This window comes from Castor canadensis, chromosome 15, assembly GCF_047511655.1.
Source record: "Castor canadensis chromosome 15, mCasCan1.hap1v2, whole genome shotgun sequence".
In the NCBI taxonomy this organism is placed as follows: Eukaryota; Metazoa; Chordata; class Mammalia; order Rodentia; family Castoridae; genus Castor; species Castor canadensis.
The window spans coordinates 5639333-5658095 of NC_133400.1; the positions used below are offsets into that span (position 1 = coordinate 5639333).

General features: G+C 45.0%; 1 protein-coding gene across 4 annotated transcripts in view; it reads right to left on the minus strand.

Annotated features, from left to right (window-relative positions):
• Cdh13 (cadherin 13) overlaps positions 1-18763 on the minus strand; it is a 1135782-nt gene that overhangs the window by 1039429 nt on the left and 77590 nt on the right. The window contains exons 1-4 of one of the 4 annotated variants that reach the window (XM_074055574.1): positions 13206-13226; positions 9194-9256; positions 7758-7816; positions 7473-7566 (exon numbers count right to left, since the gene is read on the minus strand). In XM_074055574.1, coding sequence (XP_073911675.1) covers positions 7473-7566; positions 7758-7816; positions 9194-9256; positions 13206-13226 — 237 coding nt within the window. Of the gene's footprint in view, positions 1-7472; positions 7567-7757; positions 7817-9193; positions 9257-13205; positions 13227-18763 lie in introns of those variants that run through there. The other 3 variants (XM_074055576.1, XM_074055579.1, XM_074055575.1) reach the window with 3 other exon arrangements.

The following is an 18763-nucleotide window of genomic DNA, read 5'->3' on the forward strand; positions in this document are numbered from 1 at the left end:
TTATAATTTTCTTGAGTAGAAGTACCACTTTCCTAACTATATTTTATGTAGAATGGCTGAGCACACAGAAAGACTGAGTAAAGTCTGAAATCATCATTTCAGAAGTCAACACTGAGAAAAGAAAATCCTCAGGATAGCAGCCCCGCTAAGACATGTGTCAGAGCACTTCCAGAGTCACAGGACTCCCACATCTCAACTCAGTGCACTACCCAGCTCACAGCCACTGACTCAACAGATTCTGCACCTGGTACCCATGACTTCTGGATCAGTACCAAGCATTCTTTTTGAAATACTTGCAGTGGTTCAAGAAAGTTATCCATGTCATTTTGAAGTCTTCTTGGTCACAGGTTACACATACTCCACTTTTTCTCTTTAATTTAGCATATGCTAATTATACATGGGGGTTTCATTGTGATATTTACAACATGCATATGATGTGCTTTGATCAAATTCACCCCATTTATATTACTCTTTCTTAGTCCCCCCCCCCAATGCCCTTCCCCATCACACTCCATTTTTTAAAACCTTTCCCATAAATTATGGCTGTCAAAACCCTTAACCCACCTAATTCACCTTCAGAGAGAATTCCCCTCCAAACCTTAAAATTATCACTGGGAAATAAATATACAAATGAAACTAACAAATCAAACAATCTATTAATGACTATTGAGTGAATCAAGGTCCCTGCAGTAGATAGAACCACACACCTCCTTGCCAAACACCGAGGTGACACTTGTGTGTTCATGGCAGCACTCGTGCTCTGTTGACTCCTATTGAACTTGTGGTAACGAAGGCCTAGATATTTACTCATGTCAATTGCTGGCAAGCCACAGTTTCCAAATCTTGTACTGTGCACTTCTGATATTTTGAGTCCAAATCCCAGAATTCTATTTCACCCTTCTATTGCTCATCTTCATTTGAGTAGTCAATGTAAGCATGTTAAGAGGACTGGCCAGCAGGCAATGCTACCCTTGGCAGTCCTACTACAAGTTTCAGTATTCTCTTAGCTTCTGCTTTCTCATCTATAAAATGATAGCAATGATACCTGTGCAGTGAGATTGTTGTGCAAATAAAATATGTAATTGTTGGTTTCTATTATTGCTAAAGTTGAACACATAAATACTATCATAAGAGGATTAAGTAGCTATGTGATACAGGACAGAATCATGATTTGAGAGGAATTCATTTTAATCGCCTTAGAAATTACTTGAGAGCTATCTGTATAAAACCATTGGTATTCTGAATTTAAGGGAGTTGGTACTGCATGCCCAAGTGTACTTGTGAATTAAATAATTTGAGGATGTGTTAGGAACACAAATCTTCTGTCAAATGTCAGGGATGTACCATTTACATTCAACCTGCTTCCTTTGGGAGCTGCTACCACTTTCCATGATACCTCATGGATAGAATTGGATAGAATTCCCGTAAGACTGCAAACTCAGACTCTGTAAGGAGCTAACTGTCTTCTTGCTGCCTCACTCACACCTACTTTGTCCCTGAGTTATCTCTTATTCATATTTGTAGAACTCTTTCCTTTTCAGTGTGAAGGAAGGCACTCTTCCTGGCTAGAGAAAACAGAGCTCAAATAGCAGTTAAGTGGCTGAGCCTTGCCCAACTCATGAATCTCCCTCCCTTCTTCATCTTTCTCTGAACATTGCTTTAAGAATTTTCCTGTTCAGATTTAGCCTCATTGTCAATCCCTGACACCCTTTATAGAACACTGATGAGTTCATTGGTTATAGTGAATCTGCTCTTGATGCTCATACCCTTGGTCACATAACTTTGCAGGGCTCTCTCACTCTGGCAGGGCAGAGCATTCTGCTTCACTTGTGATGTGCTTTAGCTGGTGAGATATCAGCAAGATAATGGCAGCTTTTGTACTTCTGCAATGACCACATACCCATCTCTTAGCTAGGCCCCTGGAAGATAAAAGAATTTCCAGTCATCCTAGACAAAACCACCTGAGATCAGCCAACAGCCATAAAATCTTCAGACAGATGACCAAACCCAGACCAGGTGACCAGACCCAATTAGTCAGCCTGCAGTTGACCCCAGATATATCTGACATTCAAAATCAGCTAAGTCCAGCCAAGAGCAGTTAAGCCTTACAGAGGTGCAGGCTAACCAAATGTTATTGCCATATGCCAGCAATGTTTCATGGTGCTTCATTCCTCAGCATTATTGTGGCAATGAGTAACATATAAGAGCTGTGTCTGGAGGACAAGAATGAAACAGGTAGGGAACTTTTCTACATTCTTGTCAGTCACCTCTCACCCTCTCACTCAAGCTTTAGGTAGCAAAGAAAGCTTGGTAAGGGACACTTATGACCCCATCTAAATTGCTGACATTGTGGTCAAAAGTTCCATAACCTCAGAGTCTGTAAGGATAGAAGGTTGGTGATTTCCTTGAACATAAAAAAATTATCCAATTGCACAAATAGACACAATCACTGTCCAGAGAGACAACACTCCGTTTGACACTAATACACTCAGAATGGATGGCTTGTCTCTTTTCTGTCACCCAGAACAATTTTACCATCACAAGTTTGCTTTTGAAATATGAAATCTTGGGAGAATTACAACTTTCTCTGCAGCTTGAGCTTTTTTTTTTTTTGCAGAGAGCTATTTTAAATACCCTCAAACTTCTGTGGGAGTGCCAATCGGCCACATTTAATTGGCCAGATTGGTAGCCTCAGCGATGCAGCAATCTTCAGAAAATTAAACATAGACATGATTGTTACTTTGCTCTGTTATTGTGGCTACAGAATGGCAAACCAATCTGTCGAAACCAAAAAATTCAGCCGCTCAATTATCTGTCAGGCTTACACAGCTAAATACCCCCGAGCAGATTTTTTTTTCATCTTAGCTGAAGCATATTTTGATTGAATATATTGCGTGCTTGGTTTTGTGCATGACCAAGACTCATCTTCCTAATAGCCTGTTGATTCCTTAGGTAAAGGTTGGTCTTACAAAGACAGACCCTCAGTCATTCATGCATACACACATGCATTCACTTGACCTACAAGCATTTACTACATACCTACTCTGTGCCAGGAACTGTGAGAGGTGCTGGGGAAAAGGAAAAGTGAAGTAACAATGAGTTAAATAACTAGAAAGAAGGTGAGACCAGAGTTGAAGCAGGGTTTCTGGGTCTAAACCATGTTCCAACCCTCCCCCCCATTGTGGGACATCTGATAACATCTGGGAATATTTTTTATAATCTGCTAGAGGACACATACTATTATGGCAGAGGCCAGTTATGCTGCCAAGAATTCTACAAGAGACATGGCAGCCCAGTGATAATCCAGTCCCACATATCGATGTGTGGAGGCTGAAATTCTATGCTAGAAAGTCCTGCACAGAACTAATTTTTTTAAGAGCAAAGGCTCTGTCTTTTCCTTCGTGGTGTCATTGCCTCGGTATAGGACCACACACAGGCAGATAGGTGCTTCAGATAGGATGGATGGATGGATGGATGGATGGATGGATAGAACTCATACCCTATAGATTATATCAATAGATGTACCAATGGACATTGAATGAATTGCTTAGGACATCAGAAACTAAACAGATGGCTTTATTATTCACTGGCATTTAGGTGGCGCCAAAGAGAGAAATGATCGGGTGATTTTGACATGAATTTCACAGTACTGTGCTTAGTGATAAATTTGGTATTCCAGAAGACTCCCCTGCTCTGACCTTAGACTCTTGCTTAGTTCTCTTCTTAGTTCATCTTTTAACTCAGATAAGATGTGGCACCCTGTTCCTGAAAACCCTCCTGGCTTGGAAGGAAGATAATTTGTCTTCTTTTATTTCTTAACCACTGGAAATGAGAACGAATCTGTCATACCTAACATTCTGTAGACTCATCTGGCCAATTATTCTACTTGGGTCTGAACTCATCCCTCGCAATGTACAATCTGTTTAGATGTTAATTTTTAATGATGTGATTTTGGCTTGTCCTTCAAATGAGTTGAGTAGAAACACTGATTTATTTTTAGCCCTTTCATCAATGCCAGGGAACAGAATAAATTACTCAAGAGTATTTCTCTTGTCTTTGCTTCCCCTCACCATAAGAGATTATGAAGATAAATCTCCAAGATCGATCTCTCCAGTAGACTGGCTGTGCACCCTAGTTATCAAAAGGCACCCTGTGGGTTCCTTGACAGGACATAGTCAAGGCCAGAAGGACCCTGTGTCTGCCTTTTGGGAAGTCACAGCAAGGAGGGGCTCACTGGTGCAATGCTGGCAGCTGCACCAGCGTGGGATAGACGCTCAGGTAGGATGTGTAGTAGTCACACTTTGCATCACCATAACAAAACACTTGCCATAAATAACTTCAGGGAGGAAAGATTTATTTAGGCTCATGGTGTCAAAGGTTTAGTCCCGCATGGCAGGGAGAGTATGGCAGAACAGACAAGTTCATCTCATGGTGGCCAGGAAGAAGAGAAAGAGAATAGAGAGGTGTCTGAGACAAGATATAGCTCCCAAGGACAAGCCCCGGTGACCTACTTCCTCCAGTGAGACTGCATCTCCTAAAGTCTCAGACTCTCCCAAAATAGTGCTATCAGTTGGGGACCAGCCCTTCAATACTGAGCCTCTTTCGGGGCACTTCATAACAGATACTGAAAACCACTGGCGTCTAAAAGCATGCCACTGGATCTACGTTCCCTGGGACAGGGAGGAACAGGGACCAGGCCTTCAATGAATATATTTTCCCCTCTCCATCTTAAAGTAAGATTCCTCCAAGGAAAATCACATATTGGAGCAAGTGTTTGCAAACCTTTCCTCTTGAAGATTCAGGTGAAATGTGTGAGTTTTACTAACACAGGTCTGCCTGGCCAGGTTCAGCTCTCCAATTGCCTGCTGGGCCCCAAGATTGTGTGCTGTACTTAAATAGTACACTGTCTGGAAACACACCAAGCAACTGTCATCACAGCTGCTCTGATGAGCCAGATAGACTTGGCTGAAGTTAAAAGAGGTGAAGAGAAAGATTCTTTTGTTTGTTCAACAAACACCTCCTATGCCAAGGCATACTGCCAGATAGAAATCAACCAAGAACCAGGCAGACACATTCACTGCTTTCAAGTTGCTTCCAGTCCACTGTGGGAGAAGGCCAGAGGTTTGTTTAAGTTTTGAGTCACCCTTTCTTTCTGTAATTCTTTTAAATCCAAAGAGAGATGCAGACTTCTTTGACTATATCTTTCCTTTCTTCTATTTTTGGCTGCTTTTACATAGCTACCTCTTCTCCAAATTTCTGTATTAGCTTTGACAAAGCACAGATAGAAGTCTAGAGGTAGACAGCAGCCCACATTAGTTTATGGGTCACTGTCAATCAAGGGCAGGATCTCTGGTTCATTTTTCTTATACTTGTTGTCTCATATTACAAAATGGCTGCAGGAGTGCTAGGCATCATGTCTATAAGATACAGAAAGCAGAGAGAGAGGCAAAAGCTGAGAATCCATTCTGACTAAATCTCTTTCAATAAAGAATGGAAAAACTTTTTTGAAAAGAAGATTTTATATCTAGATTCCACAACCATGACACGACAACCTCCAACTGGAGGTGGCAGAAAGGAATGGGTTGTGGATGGAGGTCAATGTAGTCAGGCAAAAGCAGCCGTCAAGCAGTCCTTCTGGAAGCCATCACTGAAGAAACACTTATAAAGAAAGTCTTTGGAAGGCTTCTTCCATACTGACTGACTAAATTTAGGTGCTACTAAAATAGAAGCAATTCTTGAAATCAGGAGTTTGAGAAACTGCAAAAACCTTGAATTCTTCCCACTTTCTGGTCATGCCCAGCTGGCCCAGGGATAGGCACAGCCCCACGACAACAGCCATTGGTTAAGAGTAGATCATGTGACCCAGTGGGTCCAGTGGGTCTCCATTCTGAAATGTGTTGGAACTATTAGGAACACAGCATCTTTTTTGTATACTCCCAGACTCAGAATGAGAACATGTGCACCTGGAATCTCTCAGAGCTACCACATGGAAGAGGCATGAAGCCAGCACGAAGGGGAGGAAAGAAGGGACCCTGTGCTCTCAGATAGCCTTCTGGACCTAAAGGTTCTTTAATATGAATGGACTTTACATTTATATGATGATAAGTCAGCTTCAGAGGTATTTCTCTGTAGAAAGAGCCCCAACACACATAGCACTTCTTCAGGGACACACTTTTACTTGCTGCAAGTAGGAAGCCCCCTTGTGTGGATTTAGATGCTTATAGGGACAGGAGATGTTAGGAAAGGCAGAGGCAAATCAGAAGAGACAATGGCCCAGAGTTCCTTGGAGACTTACTCTAACTGTACCAACACAGTAGTGTCTGGACCCTTCCCTTACAGTACTGGGTGCCCTCCCACTGCCCTGCCCTGGCCACCTCAACAGGCATACTTGGGAAGTTGTTCTTTGCACAGTCACACCCACTCGTACAGAACAGAAAGGCAGCATAAAACCCATTTCTTGGGGCGTGAACAACTCAACTGCAGATTGGACAGATGGCTGACCTGTTTGCACTGTCCAACCCCTTGTGTGGTGATTCTAGTGATTACACGTGGCTGATTCCAGCCTCCGTGAAATAGAAAATTGCAGCCCCTGGTCAAGGATGGGTCCGAGCCAGGCCAAATCCAGCCTACTTCCAGTCCTAAGCATGAGGGTATCTTGCAGTACAGTGGTTCCTGCTGCAAATCCAAGACGCGCCTCTCAGGAGTGAAGAAAAGGCTATTTCCAAGGCAGTAATTGCCTAATACAGGGAATGTAACAAAAGGGAGACCCTGGAGCTCCATTACTTTGAAGGGCCTGTCAGTGTTTTCATTACAGCCCATTTTCTGCAGTGATTTATCTTCGGCTATGAGCCTGGGTTGACAGCTGGGACTCAGCACCCACAGGCCCCGCACAGGACAGCCTCACAGAGTTTAACACACTTGGAATTGTTTGCCTCCTTCCATGTTGAGCACTAGCAAACTGTGTATTAGGTCCAAGTTTTGAAGTTCTGGCATTTTTGAGACAGTTCTTATCCTGAGCATCCTCCGTGTTTTTCTGACAGGCTGAACTATCTGAGGCCAGGGACAACAGCAGAAGAGTCACTTGACATATACTCTTCAAAGGGCTATTTTTTTTTTTGTTAGGGGGAGGATTTATAGTTGATATCCACAAATAAAGTTTATGCTTCTTTTGAAGTAAAGGCAATGTGTCTCATAAGCTCGGATAACCACCTAAGTTTTCTCATATCTTCTCTCTATACATGGTCCTCAATATGACCCCTGTTCTCAGCTCAGATGCAGCCTCTGGGTCCTCCTGGGAAAGGTTCAATGTGACACACAATGGTAGGATGTGCCTATCTCCTTGGTAATAGGAAGGAGAGTCCTGGAGCCTACAGCTTAGCACAGGAAAGCTATTACTTAGTGATTAAACCAAGAAGGAACCCAAAAAACAACTTTCAGGTTGGCCAGTCTAAAGCCTGGGATTCAACACATACCTGGATCAAACTGAAACACTGGAATTCAACCCAGAATCCGGGTTGCAGATTTTTTGTCTTCAGAAAGTTCTCAGTGCTTCTCTTTGTGGCCTTCCTGGACAAAAACAATAGAATGACTTACGAGATTTCTCTAGAGATCATCTTCTCTAAACAGTAGACCTACCTGCAGGTCCCTGGAGCTCTCACACCACTGTCTTCACTTCGCCATCCCCTACCCATCAACAACATTCACCAGCATCCATTCCACCAGCAGCAGCCTCATCAATAGTATTTCCAATAACTTACATCAAGTCAGGGCCTCTTCCATGTTCTTCCCGTCCTCTCCAGAAGACCCCTGGTAGAAGCTAGGTAGGGAAGGCAACATGCCCAATGTTACCATGTTAGGGAAGTAAGACAAGCTAGTCCAGTGCTCATGTCCTGGACCACCATGGGACACCACCCATCAAGTACACATGGCCACAGCAGGGTTCCCCTGGAAGCCAGCTCAGAGGTCAGCATGCCTATTAGGACTCATGTGAAAGTGGAGGGGAAGTGGACAGAGGGAGAAGCTGGACTCTGATATAGACACAATCAACACCCTGGCTCACCCCATGGGTGCTGAGGAACTAGAAGGGCCTGCTTGTCAGATGGTCCTGCCATGGGCCAGGATGGCTGAGGTTTTAGACCCTGGATTCATCTCCTGTTGCTGTTATAGCAAACTATCACAAATTTTGTGACTTAAAACAACACATATTTACTTTCTCATAGTCCTGGAGGCCAGCTGTACAAAGTGGGTCTCCCTGGGCTAAGGTCAAGTGCCATCAGGGCTGCAGTGACTCTGGTCTCTCCTGGAACCACTTGGTTTACTTGTCTCTTCCAGCTTCTAGAGGCCACCTGCATTCCTAGTTTGTGGTCTCTTCCTTCATCTTCAAAGCCATCACTACAATCTCTGCTTCTGTTACCACATTTCCTTTTCTGTCTCTGCTTCTCCTGCCACCCTCCTATAAGAACCACTGAGATGACATTTGCTCCCTTGGATAACCTATGACAATCTCCCCATCTCAAAGTCTTAATTGCATCTGCAAAGAGCCTTTTGCCACATGGAGTAGCATATTCACTGGTTCCAGAGACGAGGATGTGACATTATGGGACCTTGATCCAGCCTGCCAGTGCAATGCTTACTCACTCATTGTGGGCCCTTCTGCTGAAGCAGTCCCTGAAGACTGTCTTTTAACCATACAGCTGGGACCACAGATCATTCTTGGAGACACCAGGGGACATGTCCATCCCATGTCCCCAGAAAGCTCAGGTCCTCCTCTGCTCAGAACACTCCCCACTTTGCTGGAAAGATCTGCATTTGCCCAGCTTTGAATCCCAGATTCAAATCCCATTTCAGATTCTGTTACTGGGGTCTACTTTAATCTTCCTCTCCTGTGAATTATAATGCTCTGATTTTATATTTATGACCAACTGTTTAAAGTACCTCTTTAATGTCTGACCACAGCTCAATTGTCCATTATTGCAATAATCGTCTGTCTCTTTGTATTCAGAGTACCACATGCCTCTTTCAGTGTTGAGCAGTTGTGTTTTGGGGGGCGTTTCTCCCCCGGCTGTAAATGTGTTACACTGAAGCATATTTCCATCCATCTGCAGCCATGCCATATTGCAGGTAACTGTGAACAAAACAAGCAATAAAACTGCAAAGAGGCTTCTGCCTTTTCATGTGTGTCAATCTCGGCTACCTGTGTTAATGGCATAGGCTCCTTTTTGGAGGTTCTTCCGGACCCACCAGCAGCACTTGTGACCTGGAAACACAAGGAAGTCAACAGGAAGTGGGGACGGGTCAAGAGGTGATTTTCAAAAAGAGTCATGACTCAGTCCTTCTCCTCTAACCCTGCCTCTGATGAACGCCTTTTAAAGGATGTGCCTCCTGCAGAGTGAATGGTGGGTATGGCTCTGTCCATTAGAGTGGACACTTGCTGCTGTTTTGCCCATCCTTCCTGCCTATCTCTGGGAAGTGCTATCATGTCACTCCATGTGATCCTGGAGGGGCTATCAGTAGAGAAACCTCATCTTCCTGCCCCCTCAGTGAGGAGTATGGACCACCTGAGACCTGGGAGTCTGGAAAGTGCTGTTAGAACCATTCAATCATTCAATCAACAAATCAATCAACAGTTTCTATCTCTCCTCCTCACCCTTGCTCCCCTCCCCCCTCTTCTTAACCTTTTCTCTTACCATTTTCTTTCTCTTGCATCCTGTTTCCACTGGCTTCTAAGCTGCAAGGGTGTAAATTTAGAGCTACTGATGCCATGACCTCTGTCTACTCAGGAAGTGGTGAGTTAGAGAGTCTCTGTTGAACCCTTGGATCCAGTCATGTCTGAAGGTAGCACTGTATCTTTCTCAGTTATATGAGTCAAGATATGCTCCTTCAAACATAAGTTATTTTTCACAGAGTCTACCGTGTGATATCGTAAGTATCTTGTTACCATTTTTGTGTCTAGATGCTTCTGAGCAGACTCAAACTCGAAGTGCTTCCAGGTAAATTCAGCATCTTGCTGTCTCTGTGCCCATGTCTCTAAACTCTGCTCTTTTCCCCCAGAATGTGTTCATTTTTCACACTCCTAGTTCCCATCCTCCTGCATGACCTTGAAGTCTCTCTTCCTCCAAGCCACTCACAACTCCCATCACCCTCTCGTCCGGATAACCCTCCTCGTGGTGAGGCAGTGGTTTCCTGCACCCACCCCACCACCTTTTCTCCTTCCTAAACACTGGCTTCATCAGGCCCAGCTCTATACAAAAGACACCAGTGGTTCCATGGAGTACAAGTTAGGCCCTGTTTGTCCTTGTTGGACCTCCTGAGTGGGAGTGTAGTATCCATAAGCTTGGATTTAGTTCTTTAGTGTCAGACCAGAATTCAGATCTTATCTAGTGCTCTTTGACTGTGCTACTTTTTTGTGTGTGGTACTGGGGTTTGAACTCAGAGCTTTACATGCAAGGCAGGTGTCTACCACTTGAGTCACATCTCCAATCCTTTTGCTCTAGTTATTTTGGAGATGGGGGGGGGTCTCAGTTTTTGGACCATGACCCTCCTGTTTTAAGCTTCCTGCCATAGCTGGGATGACAGGTGCAAACCACCATGCCCTGCTTTTTCCCATTGAAATGAGGTCTTGAGAACTTTTTTGTCTGGGCTAGCCTGGAACATTCTTCTTCCCAATCTCAGCCTCCCAAGTACCTAAGATTATAGGTGTGAGCCACCAGCACCCAGCTGACTGTGTGACTTTGATGAACTTACTAAACCTCTCTGACCTCACTACCCTCATTTTCAAAATGGCAAGAATATACCCACATCATCTGATCGAGGGTGAAACGGTAATAGCACCCAACAATTAATTCAACACCAAGCGTTTACTGAGCACTTAGGAAGGATTTATTTAGGTAGTGTTCTAATGACTCCACACACACACACACACACACACAGAGGTAGAGTTTTAGCTTCACCCCACCTAATGGATGCCTTCACTCATTAATTCAACAAACTCACATCATCTCTGCCTGCAGTCCATGTAATGCTAGATGCTGATGAGAGTAATGGGCAAGATGTGACCCCTGGCTTCAAGGAATTCATGTCCAGTAGGGGAGACAGGCAGAAGATGTGAAAACAGACCAATAACATCAGATATCTGCCCTGTCACAGTCCCAAACTGGAGCTTCTAGCAACCCTTGTTTCTAAAACTCTGTGACTGGGTAAAAAGTCACTTTCCACAGCCCTGTGGAGTAGAGTTGGGAAGGCTAATCCAAACTCCCTCCATTACCCTTAGACAGCATCCTGCCTAGTGAGGGGAGCTCCTGACCCAGTGCCAGGGATTGACCTGTGGCAGTGACTCTGCAGTGAGGGAGACCAAAGTGTAAGAATGGCTTTCTGGAAAACAGCTTGTCCCTATGGTCCCTTCAATGTCTTTTATCAGAACTAATTCCATCAAGGGGCCATGTCCAGACAGGGATGACCAGTCCCTTCTGCCTCCTGGGCATTTCCAGCCACTCAGGCTAGGGAGTTTATGGAAAGGTAACTGGAGAAGGTGCTCTGGGAACTGAGGCTCTGGGAAAGGGAAAGTAAGATAACTTCCAGGAACATCTGGGAGCAGGGTGGGTAACTCTACAGCAGGATGTGTTAACACTGACATTTGGGGCCAGATCATTCTTTATTGTCAGGTGACCTGGTCACTACAGATGTTGACCATCCACTGGATGCACCCCCCACAACATATGACAGCTAAACATGTCCTGATATCACTCCTAATTAGGATCCACTGCTCTCAAGCTAGTGTTTCCAGGAGAGGAAGGAGCACTTTCAACAGTAGAGAAAGCCCAATACAGGGAGATTTCAGAGCAAGAAAAAGAGGAAGTTCTGACAGCTAGAAGCATGAGAATAGAGGCAGGTGCAAATGCTGCTCTGAAAGCCCAAAGATACAGAAACAGGGCTCTACTGAATGAATGGCCATGCTCTGAAAATGACTCTGGTGTCAGAACAAGTCTTCAAATGCCACCCAGCTCATCTCATTCCAAAGGGGTACATGGCTTTGAGTCTGTCTCTTAACCTCTGTAGGCTATAGGCCTCATTCTCTACCAAATGAGTAAGCTGGGCTGGTCTGGGAATGGAAGGGAGTTGCTAAGTGTCTCTCCTCCCTGGCTACCAGGCCTGTGACAGACATCACTAATCAATCACTGTATGTTTTCTGCTGGTACCTGAGTGCACAGAATTGATTACTATCCATATGGCAGTCATGAATTCTCAAAATATATTCTGGGGACTTCTAGAGAGCCTTCCCAGGGCCACTCTGTGGAGAAGGGAACAGGGCAGATAAATCCCCAGACTCTCAAACTCCACTTCACACAGGGCTTTTCTCTGCTTTACATAACGGACTTCTCTTCAAATTTCACTTGAACAAAGGAATCCCTCAGCTAACATAACAAAATCTCCCTTGGTTTGCAAAGGGGGCTGTGACAAAGTACTATGAACTGAGGAGCTTAACAACAGAGATGCATCGTCTCACTCGGGAGACTGGAAGTCTGGGATCAAGGTGTTGTGAGGAATCGTCGGTCACAGGCATCTGTTGGCTAGAAGATGCATCACCTGAGCACCTTCACATGGTGTACCTGTGTGCATGTCTCTATCCAAATGTCCCCTTTTACAAAGGACAATGGTCATATTACATTAGGGCCCACTAATGACCTTGTTCTGACTTGATTACCACTATGAAGACCTTATCTCTGACTGAGGTCTCACTCTCAGATACTGGGGTTAGGATTTCAACATGGAACTTCAAGTAGGGACCAACAATCTAATAACATTCTACCCTTGAGCCCCTACACTTGTGGCTTCCTCATATGCCAAAAACATCCCAACGCCCCTAAAATATTTAGCCCATTCTGTCATCAACTTACATCTCTAAAAATCTCTAAAATCAGGTAAACGAAATATAGGTGAGCCTTGGGATATGCGTCATCCTGTGGTAAAATTCCTCTCCATCTGCGAACCTGTGAAACTGAACCAGTTATCTGCTTTTAAAATTAACTGTGGGGAAGACTTAGGACAGACACAGTGCCCAAGATAAGGAACAAGTTTTCTCCCTGGAGTCTAGACATCCTGGCATCTGCCTTTAGTAGGCTCCCCTGGGAGTGTGAGTGGTTTCCTAATGGGGAGGAAGCACACCTCTGCCTGGTGCACCCTCAAACACGACTCTTTCAGAAACTCACCTTCATGGATCCATTTCTCATAGGCCAGAGAGAGGTCAAGGCTTCCCTAATGGCAAGAGAAATTTTGATGATCAAAGGTGTGGTAGATGACAAAGACCTGAACGTGGTTCTTGAAATCTATCAACTGGCTTCTTGTACCTTGCTTTCAGCTTTCTGTCTGGGAAAAACTTGCAAAAGAGATAAATTATTAATGTTTTTGATTCCTAGATATATGAAGATCAAATATCTGATGCAATATTCCCATTGCTTGAGTTCTCTTGGCACAGTCCCTATGAGTTGTCAATGTCCGCAGGACGAAAGTCCTTAAACATCAATGGCTTTCAACGATCAGAGAACTCAAGAGCCTCTTGCTTCAGTTGGATAATTCACTTAGGATTTTAATCAACCTTAACGTGTGGATTTTATACATTATTCAAGAACTCCTCCAGCCCCACATAGACCCTCCTGTTGATAAACACCCCGGTCGAAGCAGGGATTGTCTCGAAGCAGCCACAGGACCCTGTTGGTATGCATGGCAGCAGCTCCCAGAAGAGCTGAAGTCAACACCTATTTGCGTTCGAGCCAGATCTTTGGAAATTGGACATTTTCTGTTCTAAAAAAAACTCCCCAAGTTGCTCCATGTGCGTCAGCATTAATATCAGCTTCAATGTAAACGTTGACTTTTATGGTGATGGAGAAGATGCATAGGAGGAAATAGCTCTGGGCAGATGTGAGGAAGGGCCCCACGGGGCCCGTGCTCCTGCTGCTCTATGGGACATCAGCCCAGGGGAGTGGAGACTGGTCAGAGGATGGATTTATGCCTCAGAGAGCAGCATCCTAATTGGCACCTGGCTCTCAGGCTCTTCCAGGCCTCTGGGCTGCAGGGTGCATTTACCATCAGAAATTAGTGGCAGAGTACAGGCTATTGTACCTGTGCACCAGAGACCAACTTGACAAAACACAGTAAGTGTAGGATTAGGAGTCCAAGGTCTGGCAGACCTCAGAGGTTCAAACCCCATCCACTAACATCAGCACTGTTATAGGAAAAACACTTCACTTCCCCCAGCCCGACATCTTCATATGGTAAAATGGGGACCATAGCAGCATCCACCTCCTATCTTGGTTTGGAGACCAAATGCTAGAGTGTGTGCAAGGCACTTTGCACCGTGCATGCTGTCTGTATAGGACACACTAAATCAGTACAGGTGTTCCAGGGTCCAAGAAGTATTTTGGCATTGCCTGTGTCCACATGCCCAGGTGACAGCAATTTCAATATCATGACAACTTCTAGCAAGCAAGGAAAACGCACATCTCAGGGATAAAGATTAGTTCTAGTGATAACAATAATTGTATGTCGACCTAAACTCTATGCTAAGCCCTTCAGGAGCATAAGCTCAGCCAGTGCTCCCAAAACTCTGTGATGCCGTGATGTGGGTGCTATACCTCCATTTTCCAGATGGAGAAGTGGAGGTGAAGGAATGGGCACAAAGTCACAAGGCATTAGAGCTGAATTTGGATTCAGGCCTCTCTGATACCACAGTTCATGTGCCATACTACATAGTAGCTATGTGGCACTTTATTTAAATTCTCTGTGTGGAGGAGATAGAATCAATTGGTGTTTTTTTGGTTTTTGGTTTTCTTTTGTGTGGGTGTGACCTCACAACTTCATGCTGGCAAAACAGATGCTCTACTGCTTAGGCCACACCTCCAGTCCATTTTGCTCTGGTTATTTTGGATATTGGGTCTTAAAAATTGCCAGGCTGGCCTCGAGCTGTGATCCTCCTGATCTCAGCCTCCCAAGTAGTTCAGATTACAGTTGTGTGCCACTGGTGCCTGGCTAAATGGGCCATTATTTTCATGGGAGATGCTTTGGTATTTGTTGCTGAACTCATCACAAGCCTTCCGTGTACTCACAGGGATCACTGAGAAACTCATGGTGGCTGTTAGGAAGACTCTACCCTGTAGACAGGGGGAAAAAGGAGCCAGAAGAGTCACATCCCAGATAAGAAAGCAGGTCTCAGTCCCAAAGAGTCAGTTCTCTTTCTGACCCAGAAGGATGGACTGGTAGATGTCCATGTGTCCCTGAGATGATGCTATCTCATGTGGCAAAGGTGACTTGGCAGATAGATGTGAGTTAAGTTAAAGGATCTTGAGATGTGGGTATCCTGGATTTTCTGGGTGAGCCCAGGGCCATTACAGCAACCTTATAAGAGGGAAGCAGAAGGATTAGAAAAAGAAGGATATTTAAGGATGGGAGCATAAGTCAGAGAGAGAGAGAGAGAGAGAGAAATCTGAAGACACAACATTGCCTGCTTTGAAGATGGAGGATGGCGCCGTAAGCCAAGGAATACAGGTGGTCTTTAGAAGCTGAAAAAGACAAGGCAATGGATTTTCTCTTAGACGTCCCAGAAAGACCACAGTCCTGCCCTCCCATTTTATATTCCTCACCTCTAGAACTGTAACAATAACTGCGCATTGTTGTAAGCCACTAATTTTGCAGTAATTTGTTACAGCAGCCACAGGAAACTAATACACACTGCATTCCCTACAGAGCTAAACACACTTCAAAACAAGATCCAACTGGCACAGGGAGAAAGACAAATTTCCTTCCATACTGTACCATTGTTAGAGACTGTTGTACAGCTGGGCTTGAACAGGGATTCTATTTTGTTCAAATCTTGTTGTTAAATATTCAGAAGGAAAAGAGACATGGCCTCATTCAGAAAAGAATGTCAATGTTTTGCATTTGCAGAAAGCTAAGCTGTAAAACAGGAAGACATAAAAATCTCTTTGTAAAGTTTGAAATGATAGACATATGTATTGGATTATTATTATTAATATGGATTTTAAAAAAAAACAGAAGCAAGGTCGAAAGGTGGCACCCTGCATGCTGTTCCACCATTCCCCCATCTTTGGGAGCAGAAAGACCAAGGGGAAGCTGGCAGCAAGGCAAAAAGGAGACCCGGCCTTTCCGAGAACTGGGAATAGTTGGGATTGTCTTGACGCTGGTCACATTAGACGATGAAGCGTGAATCACTGAGCAAATGTGCAACAGGAAAACTGCAAAATAAGCCTAGAGACAGAATGCTAATAGCCAGTCAAATAAGGAGAGATGAGAATTTGAATATTCATGAGCCTCTAATCAGGAGCTGTGGATGAATACAGAAATGGTCCCGGTGGTGATAATGTGCTCTTTGGGAAGGAGAATCCTGCCCAAGAGGGTACAAAGAAGTGTGGGCCAGACCTGTTCCACTGCCCCTAGCCTCCTGGGAAACAGCCTAGGTCTTCATATGCTGGTGCCACAATCTGGTTTCCTTCCTCATCTGTCACTCACACTACACTGCATTTGGTCTTTTTTTTTTTTGCCATAGGAAGTTTCAGCTTCCAGAGCTAGAAAGGAGGCAAGGGGGTGAATACTAATATATCCAGAGCGTCTTCCATGGGCCAGGTCTGAGCTGACGATCTGTACATGCCTCCTGCTCACAAACAGATGGGATTATCCTTCTTACCAGGTGAGGGAACTGAGGGTCAGGGAAAGTATCCACTGTGCATGGCAGCGATTCCATCAGAACAACTTCTCTGTGAAACATCACAGCCTACATTCTTCCCTCTCCATCAAATGGATCACCAGGGTTCTCTCTAGGACAGTGCAAGAGGGCTACAGGCAAGAGCTTCCACCATGCCCAACCCTACTGACCCCTCAGGTGTCTCTGCATCCTGTCTGTGCAGTGTTTCCAGGGAGATAAGAAAAAGGGGGTAGAGATAGGGCAGGAGCCAAAAAAAAGAATGAAGTAATGTTGTTTGTAGAAAAACGGGTAGAACTGAAAATCCTGTAAGCAAAATAATCCAGACACAGAGAGACAAATATTTCATGTTTTTTCTCAGATGTGGGGGGTGAGTGGGCAGGGAGAGAGGGAGAGAGATGGCTGAAAGTAGAAGGAAGACTCTTTGGGAAGATGAAGGGGTCCTAGGCTGGGGTGCAGTGTCTGCAGTCACAAAAGGAGGGCAGAAATTGGGGAGGAACTAAGAGAAGAGAAGAATTCTGTCTGCAGTGGAGATGAGGATGCCCTATTGTGTGGGTACAGGGTCATCCCATGAAAAGCCTCCTCAGAATCTGCCAAGTGTTGACAGGGACCTCAGGCAATCCAAGAAGGGCTGGAGGTCGCCTCCCACCCTCTCTCTTCCCCTTCTCCTCATTTCCCTGGAGACACTGGGCAGGCTATAGAGATATCTTCAGACGTGGACAACTCAGGGTCAGCAGGCAAGGCTTGCTGGAGATCTTTCTTGTGCTGGAAACAAGCTTCCTCTCTGGAAATAAATAAATGCAAGCTTCTGTTCAGAGCATTCGAGACAGTTGCACTATAAGTACTGTGTAAGTACTGACAGCAGCAGCTCCAGGTTCAGCGTCTGCCTGAGGCTCCCTTCTACTTTCAAACATGTTCCCAGCTGAGAAGCCCAACTCTTCCTTTTCCATCAGGAATACGTTCTTGCCTGAAAACCCCAGCCTGTATTAGCTGATACTCAGCTCCACTACCGCTCATTCTCCCATCGGGGGTGGGTGCATGTCTAGCCATGACCAGATCCCAATGCCCAGGAAGGCCATGTGGAACAATATCAACTGCTGCCTGGGTCACCTCTTATGCCTACGTCATTGCTGCAGGCATTTTCCATCTATTCTTGCACATGGTCCTTCCAATGACAAACTCACGTTCCACCCTCTCTCTTTGGGGGAAGGGTCCTGTCCCATTTGAGGGCTGACGAGAATGCATCATCAGCCCTATCCTTGCCTACTCATGGGTTCTGATCTCACCAAGGGCATGAGAGCAGACACAATAGGCACACCAAGGGCGATCATCTTGGAGTGCTCTCAGAATTCAATACTCTCCGTAACTCATCACAGTCACGGCAGCCATCCTTTCGGCATCTTCTATGCACCAGGAATTGATCAAGTGTCTTGATATGCCGCTGGAATATTGTCACATGAACTATAAAAAAGTCTTGTTGTTAAAACAATGACACAGAGGTCAGGGAAGTTAATAATCAGGAAATGACACATGCTCATGGCAAGGAAAAGACATTTGAACCTAAGTCTGTGCCACTTCAAAGCCCTGCCTGCCCCTTCAAGGACCACTGCGTCCAGCTTTTTGTCTCTGCACCTGCCCCAAGGTCTTGCTCTCTCCAAATAGCTCAGTTCCATAAAACCCCTCACTCTTTGCAACCCTTTGAAGCAATGCCCCAGAATTCAAGCAGAAGAGCTGCTTGAAGTGACAAGGGAGCGTGCATTGTATTGGGCACACAGATTGCACAGGGATCCTGGCATTGTATCATGGCCACGACAGCAAACCCATGAGGCCCCAGCTATGGAAGACAAGGCAGCTGGGGTACTGGGCTGTCTCCACCAGGTCCAGACAGCTCCAGCATGTCCAGAAACCTGACATACCTCCACAGTGCAGTGCACAGAGTGGACTGGGGAGGCCTATCAGGTACACAGCTGAAATAGGCAACTACCCACAGCAACACAAGCCAATCTAAATGTATTTCCCATGCCATGTGCCCAGTGTCCTGGCTCTCACCCCTCC